The sequence below is a fragment of the Ochotona princeps genome, chromosome 8 (assembly GCF_030435755.1).
Source record: "Ochotona princeps isolate mOchPri1 chromosome 8, mOchPri1.hap1, whole genome shotgun sequence".
Classification (NCBI taxonomy): domain Eukaryota; kingdom Metazoa; phylum Chordata; class Mammalia; order Lagomorpha; family Ochotonidae; genus Ochotona; species Ochotona princeps.
Window position 1 is genome coordinate 17,375,958 of NC_080839.1, and position 16,744 is coordinate 17,392,701.

Here is a 16,744-nt window from a genome sequence, read left to right on the forward strand (position 1 = left end):
TGATTTTCTTATAGGTGCATATAATGGAACATTAAAGAAAAAATGAGTGGCAGAGCACATTAACAAAAGAAGGTCCAAACTGGTTTTTTGATATTAAAAATTTTCTCATGCCAATATAAGCAAATTGTATAAACAGACTGGGAATAAGTGGCATTGGAAAGATATTGTAGATAATAAGGAAATAAATTTAGTGGAGGAATAAACTAGAGGATCTCTAAAATCCCTTCTGAGATTCTGAATTTAATCATAGTAATTGTCCCCTAAAATATTAACCTGAAAATCAAATATTTCAGAAAATTGAGTTTTTCACTTGTAAAGAATTTGTACAATTTTCTTTAAAATAATCTTACTTTCATAGAAGAAGAAAACTATTCATACCATTGCCAAGTTAGCTCCATCTTTCCCAAGTATCAAAGACTCCAATAAGCAACACAGTGTGGTAACTTTGCTGATGTCTACTTGTGGTATTGCTTGGATGCACTTCTTATTGATAAAGTTTAAACCGTCATCAACATAACGTTGAAAAAGGTTCAACAGATATTCTTGAGTTTCCTCAGTCAGCTGAAAATGAAACAGAACATTTTAGCAAGACAAGATGAAATATATCATTAAATGCAAAGATGTTAAAATTTGTGTATTTTAATGTATTCACGGACCTTTATATTAAAGGATATAGCATTTAAAATATTTCCAGGCATGAAAGTACATCATATAGTCCCAGCTGTTGGGGAAGCTAAAGCAGGAGGATTGCTTGAACCTAACAGTTCTGAGCTGTAGTGTGTTGTGTTGACTGCATGTTTATACTAAGTTTGGCACCAGTATGTTCACTTCCAGGAAGTGGGGAGACCACCACCACTGAGCTGCCTAAGCAGGAGTGAACTGGCCCAGATCTGAAACAGAGTAGGTCAAATCTGTGCTAGGGGCTGGTATAGGGGCTTAGTGGCTAATCCTCCAACGGCAGTGTCAGCATTCCATATGGATGCCAATTTGAGTCCTGGCTCCTCCACTTCCAATCCAGCTCCATGCCTATGGCCTGGGAAAGCAGTGCAGCATGGCTCAGGTCTTTGGTCCTCTGCACCCATGTGGTGCAGACGCAGAAGCTTCTGGCTACTGGCTTCAGACTGACTCAACGCTGTCTGTTATGGCCATTTGGGGAATGAACCAGTGGATGGAAGATCTCTTTCCTCTCTGTAAAATCTGCATCTCAAATAAAAATGAATGTCTTTTAAATTATCTGGTTTAATCTTGTCCTACTTACCCTAGTTCTAGTCATGCCTCATACATTTAAAACAAAAAACTCCCATGCTGATCAGCATTAAAGAACCTAAAACAAAATGTAAGGAAACTTTTTCAACACCCAGAAAAGATCCTTGGTAGTTGATAATGTTTGAATTCTTGTGTGGTAATGAGTACAGGAATGTTAATTTCATTATTAATTCTTAAACTGTCAACATATTTTATGTACTGTCCTTACTGATAATATTGTACAATAAAAAATGCAGAATTTACATTTTATTATCCATTAAAGGTAGAAGATTACTTTTTTAAAAATTTAAACAATGGACTCAATACCTCTCTCCATGTTTTAAGGTTTATTTCACTTGAAAGTCAGAATTGCAGAGAAGTATCTTCCATCCACTAGTTCACTGCCTGATAGCCCTCAAAGGCCAGAGCTGGATCAGCCCTGAACTAGGAATTTTTGCCTGGTCTCCCTTGTGGGCACAGGGATCCAAGGACTTGAGCAATTCTCTGTTGTTTTCCCAGGCTATTGGCAGGGAGTTGGATTAGAAGCAAAGCAGCCAGGACTCAAACTGGTCCCTACATGGGATTCTGATCCCATAGGCACAGGATTAGCTTGCTACACCACTGTACTATCCCCTTCCCTTACCCGTCCACTTCTACACAGAACTGCAGAAGTTCTACATAAAGCAATAGGACAACCAAAGGTATACAGATTGGAAAGGAAGAAAAAAAAATTTCACAAATGAAAAAAGTTGTCCATGCCAAAGTCCTCCCCCCACCACACTGATAAAACAGGGACTAATTAAAGCAAGGCTGAAGGATATGAAGTTACATCCATGAGAAAAACTGAAATATGCAGATGAAACAAGCCAAAGGACATCTAAATAAATGGAAAGAAATGAACTTTTAAGAGGTCTGTGCTTCCCAATATCATCTATAAATTCAATGTAATCTGAATTATAGACAGTAAGTTACTCTGAAGGTATTAACAAATCAAGCTTCAAGTTCATATAGAAAGGAAAAATACCTAGAACAGTTAGCAGAATATTGAAGGTAAGAATTAAAAGACTGACAAAATCAAATCCCAAGATTTGTTATAAATCTGTAGTAATCAAGACACTGGCAGACTAGGCAAAAGAACAGAAAAACAGGGGCCCGCCACTGAAGCCTGGCGGTTACAGGCTAAAGTTCTCATTTTGCAAGCACCAGGATCCCATATGGGTGCCAGTTCTAATCCTGGCCACCCCACTTCCCATCCAGCTCCCTGCTTGTGGCCTGGGAAAGCAGTCAAGGATGACCCAAAGCATTGGGACCCTGCACTCGCGTGGGAGACTCGGAAGAGTTTCCAGGCTCCTGACTTCAGATGGGTGCAGCTGTGGCTGTTGTGGCCACTTGGGGAGTCAATCATCAGACGGAAGATCTTCCTCTTTCTTTCCTCCTCTGTGTATCTGACTTCCCAATAAAAATAAATCTTTAAAAAATAAAAAATGAGTAGAAAAATAGGTTGATAGAACCAACAGCTTAGAAACACTCACACAAATATAGTCAAGTGCAATCCAATAGAAAAAGAATAGTCTTTTCAACAAATGTGCTGAAACAACAGAATATCCCTAAGAATGATTTTAGATACTGATATGCTTGCACAAAAATTAATTCAAAATGGATCATGTAAATAAATGTAATGCGAAATATAAAAATCCTAGAACATAAGAAATTTAGCTGACTTAGGCTTTTAAAAGGTTTTTAGACACAATACTGAAGGCATATTTAAAAGAAAAAAATGGATTGTTGAACTTTATTAAAATAAAGACCTGTTCTGTGAAACGCACTGTTTAGAGAACAAAAGGCAAAAAAGTATTTGAAGAAAAATAAGAACATTGCTAAAAGAGTAAAAATACAAAATAATGACTAACAGAGAATGAAAAATACATCATCTGATAGCAGACTTACATCCAAAATATACAAAGACCTGAAACTCAACAGTAACAAAATAAACAACACACTCAAAAGTTGGAGAAAAGAGTTTTCTTAACAGAGACACCACCAAAGAAGGTACACAGTGGACAGACTGGCACGTGAAATGATGCTCAAGGTACATGTAATTACAGAGCTGCAAATTAAAGCCGCAAGTTACTACTATTCACTACCTGTTAGAGTGGATAACACCCCAAACACTGATAATGCTTAGAGCTGGCTAGGGTGTGGGCAATGGGAATTCTCCACTGTGTGTGGAATAAAAAGATAATGTAGCCACTTTGGAACAATCTGACAGCTTCTTACAAAATTGATCACTTGGACCTGGTGCAATAGCCTAGTGGCTATATCCTTGCCTTGTATCCACTGGGATCCTTTATGGGCGCTGGTTTGTGTTCCAGCTGCTCCACTTCCCATCCAGCTCCCTGCTTGTGGCCTGGGAAAGCAATAGAGGATGACTCAAACAAAGCACTGGGACTCTGCCTGCACTGGAGACCTGGAATAAGCTCGTGGCTTTGGATCAGCTCAGCTCCAGCCATTGTGGCCACTTGGGGAGTGAACCAGTGGATGGAAGATCTTTCTCTATGACTCCCTTTCTCTCTGTACATCTACCTTTCCAATATAAAAAGTTAAATCTTAAAATCAAAGCAAAAACTGACCACCTCCTATAGGATACACATACTGTACAACTACACTCCTGGGTAGTTTCTAAACTATATTCACAAGAAAACATGTACTCCAGTGCTTAAAGCATTTCCATTCATAATTGCCCAAACTTGGAACGGACCAGGATCTGTTCTTGAAAGTGAACAGATAATGAACTGGAGTTCATCTGTATGAATTAGTATTACTCAGTGCTGAAAAGAAAGAAGCTAGTGCTCCACAGAAAGTCATGGATGCATCTGAAATGTGCATTGTTATGTGAAAAAAAATGCATTGCTAAGTCTTTAAAGGCTATATCCTACATAACGTCAACTGTATGGTAACCTGGAAAAGACAGTAAAATGATCGATAGTTTCTGGAGGGTTATGAATAAGAAGGAATCTAGCTGGAACAGATTTTTTTAGAGCAGTGAAAATATTCTGTATAACACTATAATGCTGGGATCATAATATTTCTTAAACACATATATCGTACAATACAATGAATGAATCTGAAATGTGAACTATCGACATTGGTTAGCAGTAATGTGTCAACATTGGTTCAACAATTGTAATAAATGTGACATGTGGCCATGCAATACAAAGAAGAAACTGTTTGGGGCAGGGCATTACATGGCAATTCTATACTTCCCATTCAATTTTTTTTTTTAGTAAACCCATAAAATTGCTCAAGTAAGGTCAATTCTACTAATAAATCGCTTCAGGAAGATTTACAAGATGTATCCCAAGATGTATCCTTGGGTAGACTGCGATACATTCTCATTTCTGGGAGTAACTTGCCTTTAAAATTATTTAATTTATTTGAAAGGCAGAGAGAGATAGAGAATTATTCACTGGTTCACTTCCCAGATGCTCGCAATAGTCAGGCAGAGCCAGGTCAAAGCCAGGAGCTTCTGGATCTGCTTCCCCCCACGCCCCCATTGCTCTTTCCCAGGGTGCGCGATGGCAGAAAGCTGGAACGGAAAGAGGAGCTGAGACCCGACTCCAGGTACTAATAAGGCTCATGGGCATCCCAAGGACTGTTCAGGGAAGCGTTTAGGGGCCCTACAAACAATGAAACATTCAGATTTAAATATCTTTTTTTCTCCTTTGAGATTTCCTCTCCGTAACTCCAACCCCTCTGCAAAAGTTTTTTTTTTCCTTCAATTCTTCAGCCTGTTGGAAGTGTTTTGTTAGAGTGGCTCTTGTTTATATTTGAAAGGCACCCACTTAGTGAATGGTGGTATAGTGGAGAGTGTAGGTAGGAAGTAGAATGATGGGGCACTCTGGCAGGTTGAAGTAACAATAAAAGCAGACACAGGCAGCTTATACTCATTCATTCCTGAGGGAACCACAGGAATTATAAGGGTGAGGGACTGGACAAAATGATTTTGTCTGTTAGTAAACCACAATGAATCCTTAACCTTTTGTGCATTAATTGGGCAGTGCTAGCCCTGACAGATGGAGTATCTGGTTGTACTTACTTTTTTAGAAACACCCTTCATCCAGGTTTTAACATACGGCATCCATTTCAGTTCTCCAGGATCCACAAATACCATGCCACATCGGCTTACTGTCGCAGGGGAGGCAACCCTTAGATCTTGCACCTGAAGTTGAAGAAAGTTCAATAGCAAACAGTTAATGGAATATTTCCTTATTCCTGCAACTTCAATGTTAATATTCATGCTTTGAGTCTTTCAGTGTTATACTTTCTGTTGAAAAAAGTGGGAGAGCAAGAAATAATTATAAAAGTAGAAGGAAAGTTAAGTGAGGAGTGAGGTGGAAAAAGAAAACTCTTGAGCATCTGAAGAAATCCGAGGATATATTTTGTTTTCTTCTCTTGCATTTTGTTTCCTTTCTATTACTGCATCTGAACACCTTGCCTAATGCCTAGTACAAAGTAGGCATCCGATCAGTACATGACGGATGAATTGAAGGAGTGGTACACTCTCTAACATTTGCACTTGGTCCACATCTATATATACTCCCTCAGGATTGACAATGTAGTACAAAAGACTAACTTCACAAGTGTTTATTAAGTAAGCAAAACACAACTGATAGTGAAGGATAGGTCAAGGCGAGAATTTAATGATGGCAATAGATTGTATAGGATTTGAATGCATCCCCTAGATATTCATGTGCTAGAATGGTGGGTACAGTGTAGCAATGTGAAGAGGTGGTGGGATCTTTATGGAGTGGGATCTATTGAGAGGTCATTAGGTTACTGTGTTCCTGTGGGGAGGTGCTATGTTCTTGTGGGACTCCACTTAATTCTCAAGTGAGGATTTCTTAACACAGCAAGACTGACCCACTTTGCTGTCAGTGGCCAACTGTCACACCATACAATCTCTCCCACTCATTCTCACAACAGTGGCATCTGGCATTACACCCTCACCACAGGCCCAGCTTAAGGGGCTGCTCAACTTGAACTTCTAGTCTCCAAAACTATGTTTTTTTAGAGCAATGGAAAATGATGTAATACAATGGACTGTTGGTTTTAACATATATTTACCTCGAAGAGCATATGGATTTGAGGTGTGAGTTTAATCCTCTCACTGTTAGCCAGGCAAAGCATCTTGTTGTCATCCAACACTGTATTCATATTTTCAATCCAAAGTGCATCCACTGGCCCATCACTGATGATCCACTTATGGTCCTCTGAAGTGTCATTTGCAGCTGCTCGGACACTTAGAGCCATCAAACCATCTTTCCATTCCAAGGTTATGTTGTTAACTTCACCATATAATTCACCCATTGTAATGGATTTTGGATTAAGAACGTACGTTTTAACTGCTTGGAAAAAGGGGTTGCCTGTTCCAAGTTTTTGCAGATTCCCTAAAGTTTCTGCTAGTACTCGGTAAACTGTGGTCTTTCCACCCCCTGTTGGTCCAACAAGCATAACACCATGCCTAACTAGCATTGTTTCATAGAATTGTATCACTTTTCTAACCATACACAACTCAGGCTGAAGGTTTTGTCCATTCATGACATCCACAATCGTTGACTGCAAAATGCCATAATCATGCTCTGGAATGTGGACTCCAGGAAAAAGGTCAGATATGATTCCACTGGAAAAACAAAAGTTAAATCAATTAACGCCACACTCATTGCTACCTTTCCATGTTACAGTAATTTATTAAATAATACAAGCCTTATTTTCCTCCCTTTTCTCCTTTCCTTTTGTACATATTTGTCCTACATACTATCATTTCTCTAATATCTTATATGACTTTGCTTGTTTCCTGTGCAGTTGACAAGTGTTCTCAAGTATCTTAGAAGCTTTCTGAGAGTAAGCAACCTCTTAGGTTTCTATAGTGTTCACAGTGTGTAGCACAGTGACGAGCTTCTAGGAAGTAAATTTATTGGCTTATTTTAGTAGTTACATTTATATCTCAAGTTGGCCCAAAGTCTTCATACAAATGAGAGGGCTTAAAAATCCCTGGAAGATGTACATAATTGTAATCTATGCATGAGAACTGGTGCAACAGTGCAGTGAGTTAAGCTACCAACTATAGTGCCAGCATTCCATAAGGGAGCTGATTCAATCTTGGCTGGTCTATTTTTGATCCAGCTTCCTGCTAATATGCTAATGTGCCTGGAAAGTGTTTGAGCTCCTGAACCCATGTATCCATGAGATACATAGAATATTTCGGATCCTGGTTTCAGCTTAGCTCAGCCATATCACAGCTAGTTGGGGAGTGAATTAGCAAGTAGAAGATCTCTCTTCTCTCTCAAATTCTACCTTTCAAATAAATATTTTCTAAAAACTATGTATGCAGGTAGAAAATTCTGCATCAGAATAAACTTACCTTTTAATTTTCTTCCTACTTTCTTTTTTCTAAATTATTAAGTTTACAAAACAAAAATGTGGGGAGATCTAACATGGCTGAGTATGCTATAGCCACACTAACATTAAGTTGTTGTGGGATTAAAGAAGCACTGTTTTCTTCATTGAACTGGAAAAAAATGATACACAGATTCATCTGGAAACACAAAAAACCACGAATAGCCAGAACCACTCTGAAGAACAGGAACTTAACAGGGGGAATCACAGTACCGGATCTATGGACATACTATAGGGCAGTGGTTATCAAAACAGCCTGGTACTGGCACAAAGATAGAGAGGAAGATCAGTGGAATAGAATAGAAACAACAGATGGAAACCCACACAGATACAGTCAATTAATCTTTGACAAAAAGACAGACAACAATCCAAGCAAATGGGAAGGTCTATTCAATAAATGCTGTTGGGACAACTGGTTGATAGCCTGCAGAAACAAAAAGATAGACCCACATCTCTCACCATACACTAAGATCAAATCTAAATGGATAAAAGACCTAAACCTACATCCAGAAACCTTTAAACTTTTGGAAGAAAATGTTGGAAACACACTGCAACACTTAGGAGTAGGCCCTGCCTTCCTAAAAAAGACTCCAAAAGCAGTAGAAATCGAGACCAAAATAAATAATTGGGACCTCATCAAACTAAGCAGCTTCTGTACAGCTAGGGAAACAATCAACAAAGTAAAAAAAACAACCTACAAAATGGGAGAAGATCTTTGCACACTACATAGGAGATAGAGGGCTAATCTCTAGAATATACGAAGATCTCCAGAGAAACCAAAACACCAGAACAAACAAACCGCTCAAGAAATGGGCACGGGAAATGGGCAGACATTTCACAAAAGAACAAACCCAAATGGCAAATAAACATATGAAAAAATTGCTCAAGTTCCCTGGCAATAAGGGAAATCCAAATGAAGACAACAATGAGGTACCACCTAACTCCAGTAAGGATGGCACACATACATAATACCACCAACACTTGCTGGCGAGGATGTGGGGAAAAGGGAACCCTTCTCCACTGCTGGTGGGACTGCAGACTTGTACAGCCTCTATGGGAATCAGTATGGAGAATACTCAAACAACTGAAAATCAGCATACCATATGATCCAGCAATAGCACTCCTAGGGATATATCCAAAACATCTCCTACACAAGAAACCAACATGCACACCTATGTTCATAGCAGCACAATCTACAATCGCAAAAACATGGGAGCCACCAAAATGCCCATCAATAGAAGACTGGATAAGAAAGCTTTGGTGAAAGAAATTTCGAAGATGGCCGACATAGGAGGAAGACTGTGAGAGAGCTCACAGACAGAGAGGGCTAGAACGCGACAAAAGAGTAAGTGGAGCAGCGTAGAACTACAGGGAGAAGAACGTGAAGTTCCCTGGACAGTGTGGAACCAAAAAAATCCACACAACTCGGAAGAGCAACCAGGGAAAAAACAAAAGAAAGAGCAGGGGAGACGACTTTCCGCTCCTGACCTGCTGAGTCACCTCTGAGTGCAGACACTGAAAGCCGCCGACCGATCCGGAGACCGACCCGCAGACGCAGTGGCCGTGAGGACCAGCGGTGATTGGGACCCGCTGGCATCTGCTCACCCTGGTCACCAGGACCCTGAATCACCGGGACCCGCTGGCATCCGCCCACCCTGGTCGCCAAGCCCCGCCGGGACCTGCCCCAGCCGCAGCCTCCAGGTTCCAGCCGCCTGCACCCGCCGAGACCAGCAACGGACACAGCAGTCGCTGGGAGACACACCTGCGGCGAGAATTCCGACCAGAGGAAGAGGCAGACTGCAAGAACCTGAGGTTTGAGAGAGTTGGGTGGGGACAGTGGTGGGTTGGAGGCTTCGGGAGTTGGCCCCCCAGGGGCATGCACAAAGCCTGAACACAATTGGTGCTCCTCTCCCCGCCCCTCCCCCACCCCCAGACTCCTGCGTCTAGAGACACAGGGCGAGTGCCTTGAAATTGCCAAAACTGTGTCTGGGAGAAAGGCAAAAGGCACATTGGATATTCCCCCGTGCCTTTGCGGTCTGGCACTCAGCTGGGCGGTGCTATACCACAGGAACCCAAGCACGCCATCTGGGCTGGGCAGTCCCGTGCTAGCGCTGGGGCGGTCGGTCCCCTGCAAGCGCTGGGGTGGGCGGGCCTGCACAGGAGGCGCTTCCAGAGAACACCTGGAACACCCCACGCCCTATAGTCCAGTGCTCCGAGCCCTGTGATCCCGCGCACAGGGGGTGCACACAGAGAGTGCCTTCACTCCCCCACGCCCTGTGGTAGCATACCTGTAGGGGACGAGCTGAGAGTGCGCTTTGAATCCACTGGGCCCTGGAAGTGGCGCCCTGAGGTCCAGTGTTCTGGAGATGCACCAAAAGTGCCTTGAAAATTCCCACACCCTGCTCCTCCACGCCTGCAGACTCCGATCTCTACAGGATAGTGCTTGGAGACCCCTCAGCACACTGGTGCCTAGGTCTCTCAAAAAAGAAACACTAACACAATGGGAAGAAATACCAGAAAAGGTAATGATCCAGATGAGAGTGCCAACACCCTACCAATACAGGATCGAAAGCCAATGTCTATTTCGGAGATGCGAGATGAAGACATAGAAGATCTACCAGACAAGGAATTCAAAAAAATAATGTTAAAATATGTCAGAGACAATGAGAAGAATTGGGAGGACTTCAAGGAATTCAAGAACCACATAACCTCAGAAATACAACAAATGAAAAGTAAAATCCTTGACTTAGAGCACAAAATTGAGAGCCTAACCAACAGAACAAATACAGCAGAAGAGAGGATCTCTGAAACAGAAGACACACAAAACGAACATACCCAGTTCATGAAACAGCTGGAGACAAGTCTGAACAAAGCCAATAAGACCATACAAGAAATGAAAGACAACCTCAGAAAATCAAATATTAGGATTATTGGCCTTCCTGAAGGAGCGGAAAAAGAGTCAGGAATGCAAATGGTGCTCGACGAAATTATACAGGAAAACTTTCAAAACACTTGGAACATGAACCCAGCCCAAATCCAGGACGGTCAGAGGACTCCCAGCAGATATGACCCAAAGCGATCTTCACCCAGACATACGGTGCTCAAGTTCCACTCCAACGAAGACAAAGAAAGAATCCTAAGACAAGTACGAAGCAGAGAAAAGATCACATACCGGGGAAAACCAATCAGGATCACTGCTGACTTCTCTGAAGAGACTTTACAAGCAAGAAGAGAATGGACAAAGATCTTCCAAATCCTGAATCAGAACAACTGTCAACCAAGAATATTGTACCCAGCAAAGATCTCATTCGTATTTGAGAACGAAATCAAATACTTCCACAGCAAAGAGAAATTAGAAGAATATGCCAGCACAAAACCAGCTCTACAAAATCTCCTTAGAAATGCACTAAATCCAGAAAAAAAGGAGGTGAATCATAAGCAAAGATGGCAAACAGGAAGATCTTCCCACTAAAGTCCACACAAGGAAGGGCAATTACACAGATATCAACACCCACAAAAACAAGTATGGCAGGGCAAAATCACAACCTCTCAATTTTAACTCTTAACACAAATGGCCTGAACTCACCAATCAAAAGGCATAGATTAACAGAATGGATTATCAAACAGCACCCAACTATCTGTTGCCTACAAGAGACACATCTAACCAGAAGAGATTCGAAGAAGCTGAAAGTGAAAGGTTGGAAACAAATATTTCATGCCAATGGACGAGAAAAAAAGGCTGGGGTAGCTGTCTTAATTTCAGATGATGTGGACTTCAATCTGACACACATCAAAAAGGACAGGGAAGGACATTATATATTGGTGAAGGGACTGATCCATCAGGAAGTAATTACCATTGTGAACATATATGCACCAAATTCAAACGCACCTAGCTACGTGAAGCAATTACTCACGGACTTAAGGGGAGACATAGATACGCACACAATAATAGTGGGTGATCTTAACACCCCACTAACAACTATAGACAGATCAACAAAACAAAAACTCAACAAAGAAACAACAGAGCTCATACAAACAATAGAACAACTGGACTTGGTTGACATCTATAGAATTTTTTACCCTAAGGCCACAGATTATACATTTTTTTCAGCAGTGCATGGCACCTTCTCCAGGATCGACCACATGATAGGACACAAAGCAAACCTAAATAACTTCAAAAAGATAGGAATCATACCATGTACCCTCTCAGACCACCACGGAATGAAGCTGGAAATCAGCAATTCAAAATGTCCCAGGAAATACAGAAACTCTTGGAGGCTGAACAATATGCTATTAAACGAACAATGGATCAGAGAAGAAATTAAAGATGAGATCAAAAAATTTATGGAAACCAATGAAAACTCTGACACAACATTCCAAAATTTGTGGGACACTGCCAAAGCAGTGCTACGGGGTAAACTCATCGCAATTGGAGCTCATGTCAAGGCCCAAGAGAGGCGCCAAATACAGGAACTAAACACACACCTCCAGGAATTGGAAAAACAACAGCAGAAGAGCCCCACACACAATAGGAAACAAGAAATCATCAAAACAAGGGAGGAAATCAACCAGATAGAAATAAAAAAAATCATACACAAAATCAATGAATCAAAAAGGTGGTTTTTTGAGAAGATAAACAAGATAGACACCCCACTGGCCCGACTGACAAAGAAAAAACAAGAGAAGGCAAGAATTAACAGCATCAAAGATGAAAAAGGCAACATAACAACAGACACCGCATCCATTAAAGCCATAATTAGAAATTACTACAAAGCACTGTACTCCAACAAATCAGAAGATCACCAAGAAATGGAAAAGTTCTTAGACTTCTACCACCTGCCAAAACTTAGCCCAGAGGAACAAACGACCTGAACAAACCCATAACTGAAGTAGAGATTGAATCAGTGATTAAAGACCTCCCAACAAAGAAAAGCCCAGGCCCAGATGGCTTCACTCCAGAATTCTACAAAACATTCCGAACAGAACTGACCCCAATCCTCTACAAACTCTTCAAAACAATAGAAGAAGAGGCAACCCTTCCAAACTCATTCTATGAAGCCAACATTACCTTAATCCCAAAACCAGACAGAGAACTAACAGAAAAGGAAAACTACAGACCTATCTCTTTGATGAACATTGATGCTAAGATTCTCAACAAAATCCTAGCCAACAGAATTCAAAAACACATCAGACAGATCGTTCATCCAGATCAAGTAGGATTCATCCCTGGAATGCAGGGATGGTTCAACATTCGCAAATCCATAAATGTGATACACCACATCCAAAAACTGAAAAACAAGAATCACATGATAGTATCAATAGATGCAGAAAAAGCTTTCGACAAAATCCAACACCACTTCCTACTAAAAACCCTAACCAAGGTAGGCATAGATGGAAAAATCCACAACATAATTAATGCCATATATGAAAAACCCAACGCCAGCATCATACTGAATGGAGAAAAACTGGAACCCTTCCCACTGAGATCTGGAACAAGACAGGGATGTCCACTTTCTCCACTACTATTCAACATAGTCCTAGAGGTACTCGCTGAGGCCATAAGACAAGAAAAAGAAATCAGAGGAATCCAAATGGGAAACGAAGAAGTCAAACTCTCACTATATGCAGATGATATGATTCTTTATGTAGAAGAGCCAAGAGACTCAATACAGAGACTGCTAGAACTTGTACGAGAGTTTGGTAGAGTGGCAGGGTACAAAATTAATGAACAAAAATCAACAGCCATAGTGTATGCGAACAACCCCAAGATGGAAAAAGACTTAACCAGCAAGATACCATTCAAAATAACAGAGAAAAGTATGAAATATCTGGGAATAAATCTAACCAAAAATGTAGGAGACTTATTTGAAGAAAACTACAAACTACTTAAAAAAGAAATTGAACAAGACCTCAAAAGATGGAGTAACATCCCATGCTCCTGGATAGGTAAAATCAATATCATTAAAATGTCTATACTGCCAAAAGCAATATATACATTCAACGCAATCCCAATCAAATTGCCCAAAACATTCTTCATGGAACTGGAAACAATGATCCAAAGGTTCATCTGGAAGCACAAAAAACCACCGATAGCTAGAACCATCCTGAAGAACAGAAAGTTAGCAGGGGGAATCACAGTTCCGGACCTCTGGACATACTATAGGGCAGTGGTTATCAAAACAGCGTGGTACTGGCACAAAGATAGAGAGGAAGATCAATGGAGCAGAATAGAAACACCAGAAGGAAACCCACACAGATACAGCCAAATAATCTTTGACAAAAAGACAAACGACAATCCAGGCAAATGGGAAGGTCTGTTCAATAAATGCTGTTGGGACAACTGGTTGATAGCCTGCAGAAACAAAAAAATAGATCCATATCTCTCACCATACACTAAGATCAGATCTAAATGGATAACAGATCTAAACCTACATCCAGAAACCTTCAAACTTTTGGAAGAAAATGTTGGAAACACACTGGAACACTTAGGGGTAGGCCCTCACTTCCTAAAAAAGACTCCAAATGCAGTGGAAATCGAGACCAAAATAAACAATTGGGACCTCATCAAACTAAGAAGCTTCTGTACAGCTAGAGAAACAATCAACAAAGTAAAAAGGCAACCCACAGAATGGGAGAAGATCTTCGCACACGACATAGGTGATAGAGGGCTGATCTCCAGAATATACAAAGAGCTACAAAACAACCAAAATGTCAAAACAAACAAGCCACTCAAGAAATGGGCACGGGAAATGGGCAAACACTTCACAAAGGAACAAACCCAAATGGCAAATAAACATATGAAAAAATGCTCAAGTTCCCTGGCAATAAGGGAAATCCAAATTAAAACATCAATGAGGTACCACCTAACACCAGTAAGACTGGCCCACATGAATAAAAACACCAACAACACTTGTTGGCGAGGTTGCGGGGAAAAGGGAACCCTACTCCACTGCTGGTGGGGCTGCAGGCTGGTACAGCCTCTATGGAAATCAGTATGGAGAATATTCAAACAACTCAAATTCAACATACCGTATGATCCAGCAATAGCACTCCTAGGAATATATCCAGAACACTTGTTTTATGAGAAACCAACATGCACTCCTATGCTCATAGCAGCACAATCAGTAATTGCAAAAACATGGAAGCAACCAAAATGCCCATCAACAGAGGATTGGATAAGAAAGCTATGGTTCATCTACTCCATGGAATACTACTCAGCTATTAAAAAAAACAAAATGCAGTTCTTTGTGGCCAAATGGGCCAAACTGGAAACCATAATGCTAAGGGAAATGAGCCAATCCCAAAAGGTTAAATACCACATGTTTGCCTTAATTTAAGATGATATGATGTTATGTATAACATGTTATGTTATGTATGTTATATGTTGTGTATAAACTAAAATTGAAATGTCAATGAGGTGGTCACAGAAGGTGGTTAAGAACTCGCATTTACTTTTACCATATTGGTTACTCATTACTATGTCAATTAATTCCATAATGATGTAAATTTGTGCTGATGGTATGTTGGAGCTTTCAATTGACTGGGATGATGCTCTGCTGGCTCTGTCTTCAGACCAGAGAGGGTATACCTAAGAAGCCGTTGGACTTGACTGGACAATAAGATGCTGGACTCTATGTTTGGTATACGCTTGCAATGGGGGAATCTCAACTGAACTTGAGCTGTGGTTATGCAACAAGGTGGAGGAATCCACCATGGTGGGAGGGTTTGGGGAGGGGTGGGGAGAACCCAAGTATCTATGTAATTGTGTCACATAATACAATGTAATTACTGAAGTTAAATATATATAAAAAAAAAAAAAGAAATTTCAAGAAAAAAAAAAAAAAAAAAGAAAGCTTTGGTTCATCTACTCTATGGAATACTACTCAGCTATTAAAAAAAACCAAATGCAGTTCTTTGTGGTCAAATGGGCCCGACTGGAATCCATCATGCTAAGAGAAATGAACCAATCCCAAAAGGTTAAATACCACATGTTTGCCTTAATTTGAGATGAAAAGATGACAACTTGGAAGATAGTACCTGTATATTGTAGTATTAGTGCAACCTCTAACAACCTGTATCCAATGCAATAAGATAATGCGATATAATCTATAAACCAACAATTAATGCCAGAATACTTAAGATCTACATCAAAAAACTGTAAAACCTACTATACCCTCAACCTGTAATGGGGAGGGAGTGCAGGGAAATCTTTCAGGACCATAAAAAGAGTGAGAAAAAAGTACAATATAGCCTATCAAGATCAAATCTGGTAATTCATAGACAACAGACTCAAAGTGGCACTAAACAACAATAAAACTAGTATACCAATGCATGAGGGGGGAATCGGGTGCGATCCTGACAACCTCTTAACAGGAGGTCATGTGCGTGGAGCAGGGGGGCACCCCAGAGTGGAGCAGGTGGTAAGGAGGAAGCTTGGATCCCAACCATTAAGACTCCCAGACCTTCACCACAAACTATTAATACGAGCAACAAGGGGGCTATATCTCAACTGCCAAGGAGGCCACAGGGAATGGGATGCCCTCGGAGGCCGAGTACTCTGAGGTCATCTACCCCCAACCGGAGCTTCTGCAGGGGATGGAAGAAGTCCAAACACTACCGTGCAGAAACCAACGTCATCGGAAAGACAACCAGAAGCCCTGAGCAGTCCGCAGAAACAGAAGAACAATAAATGTCCTTCGGGACCAGGGAGGAGAGCTTTCTCTGGTCTGAGCCTGGCTCCACCTCTGGACCCCCCCCCCTCCCTCGCAATGACCATTGGGATCGCTTCGAAAACCCCTCACAGCAAACAAACAATCATACAAACTAAAAATACCTAAAATAAATAGACAAACAACAGAAAATAGAGCTTGAAATCTGACAGGAAAGAGCTGGTATGGATTGGCTCATGCCTTGCTGGGTGGGTCACAAAGATTAGTTAATCCTCACCATGGTGTTGAGGATTTTCCTGCACCCCCCCCCAAAAAAAATGTTCTGCACCTTAAATGTCGACAAATGTCTTGTTAGAGTTACAAACCAGTCTAGA

The 16,744-nt window shown here is 40.9% G+C and overlaps 1 protein-coding gene across 1 annotated transcript in view; it reads right to left on the bottom strand.

Annotated features, from left to right (window-relative positions):
• The window catches only part of DNAH6 (dynein axonemal heavy chain 6), a 250,072-nt gene that overhangs the window by 107,353 nt on the left and 125,975 nt on the right, over window positions 1-16,744 (bottom strand). Inside the window, exons 34-36 of the mRNA XM_058667697.1 lie at window positions 6,370-6,925; window positions 5,342-5,464; window positions 379-561 (exon numbers count right to left, since the gene is read on the bottom strand). Of these exons, the coding sequence (XP_058523680.1) occupies window positions 379-561; window positions 5,342-5,464; window positions 6,370-6,925 (862 nt within the window). The remainder of the gene's footprint in view (window positions 1-378; window positions 562-5,341; window positions 5,465-6,369; window positions 6,926-16,744) is intronic.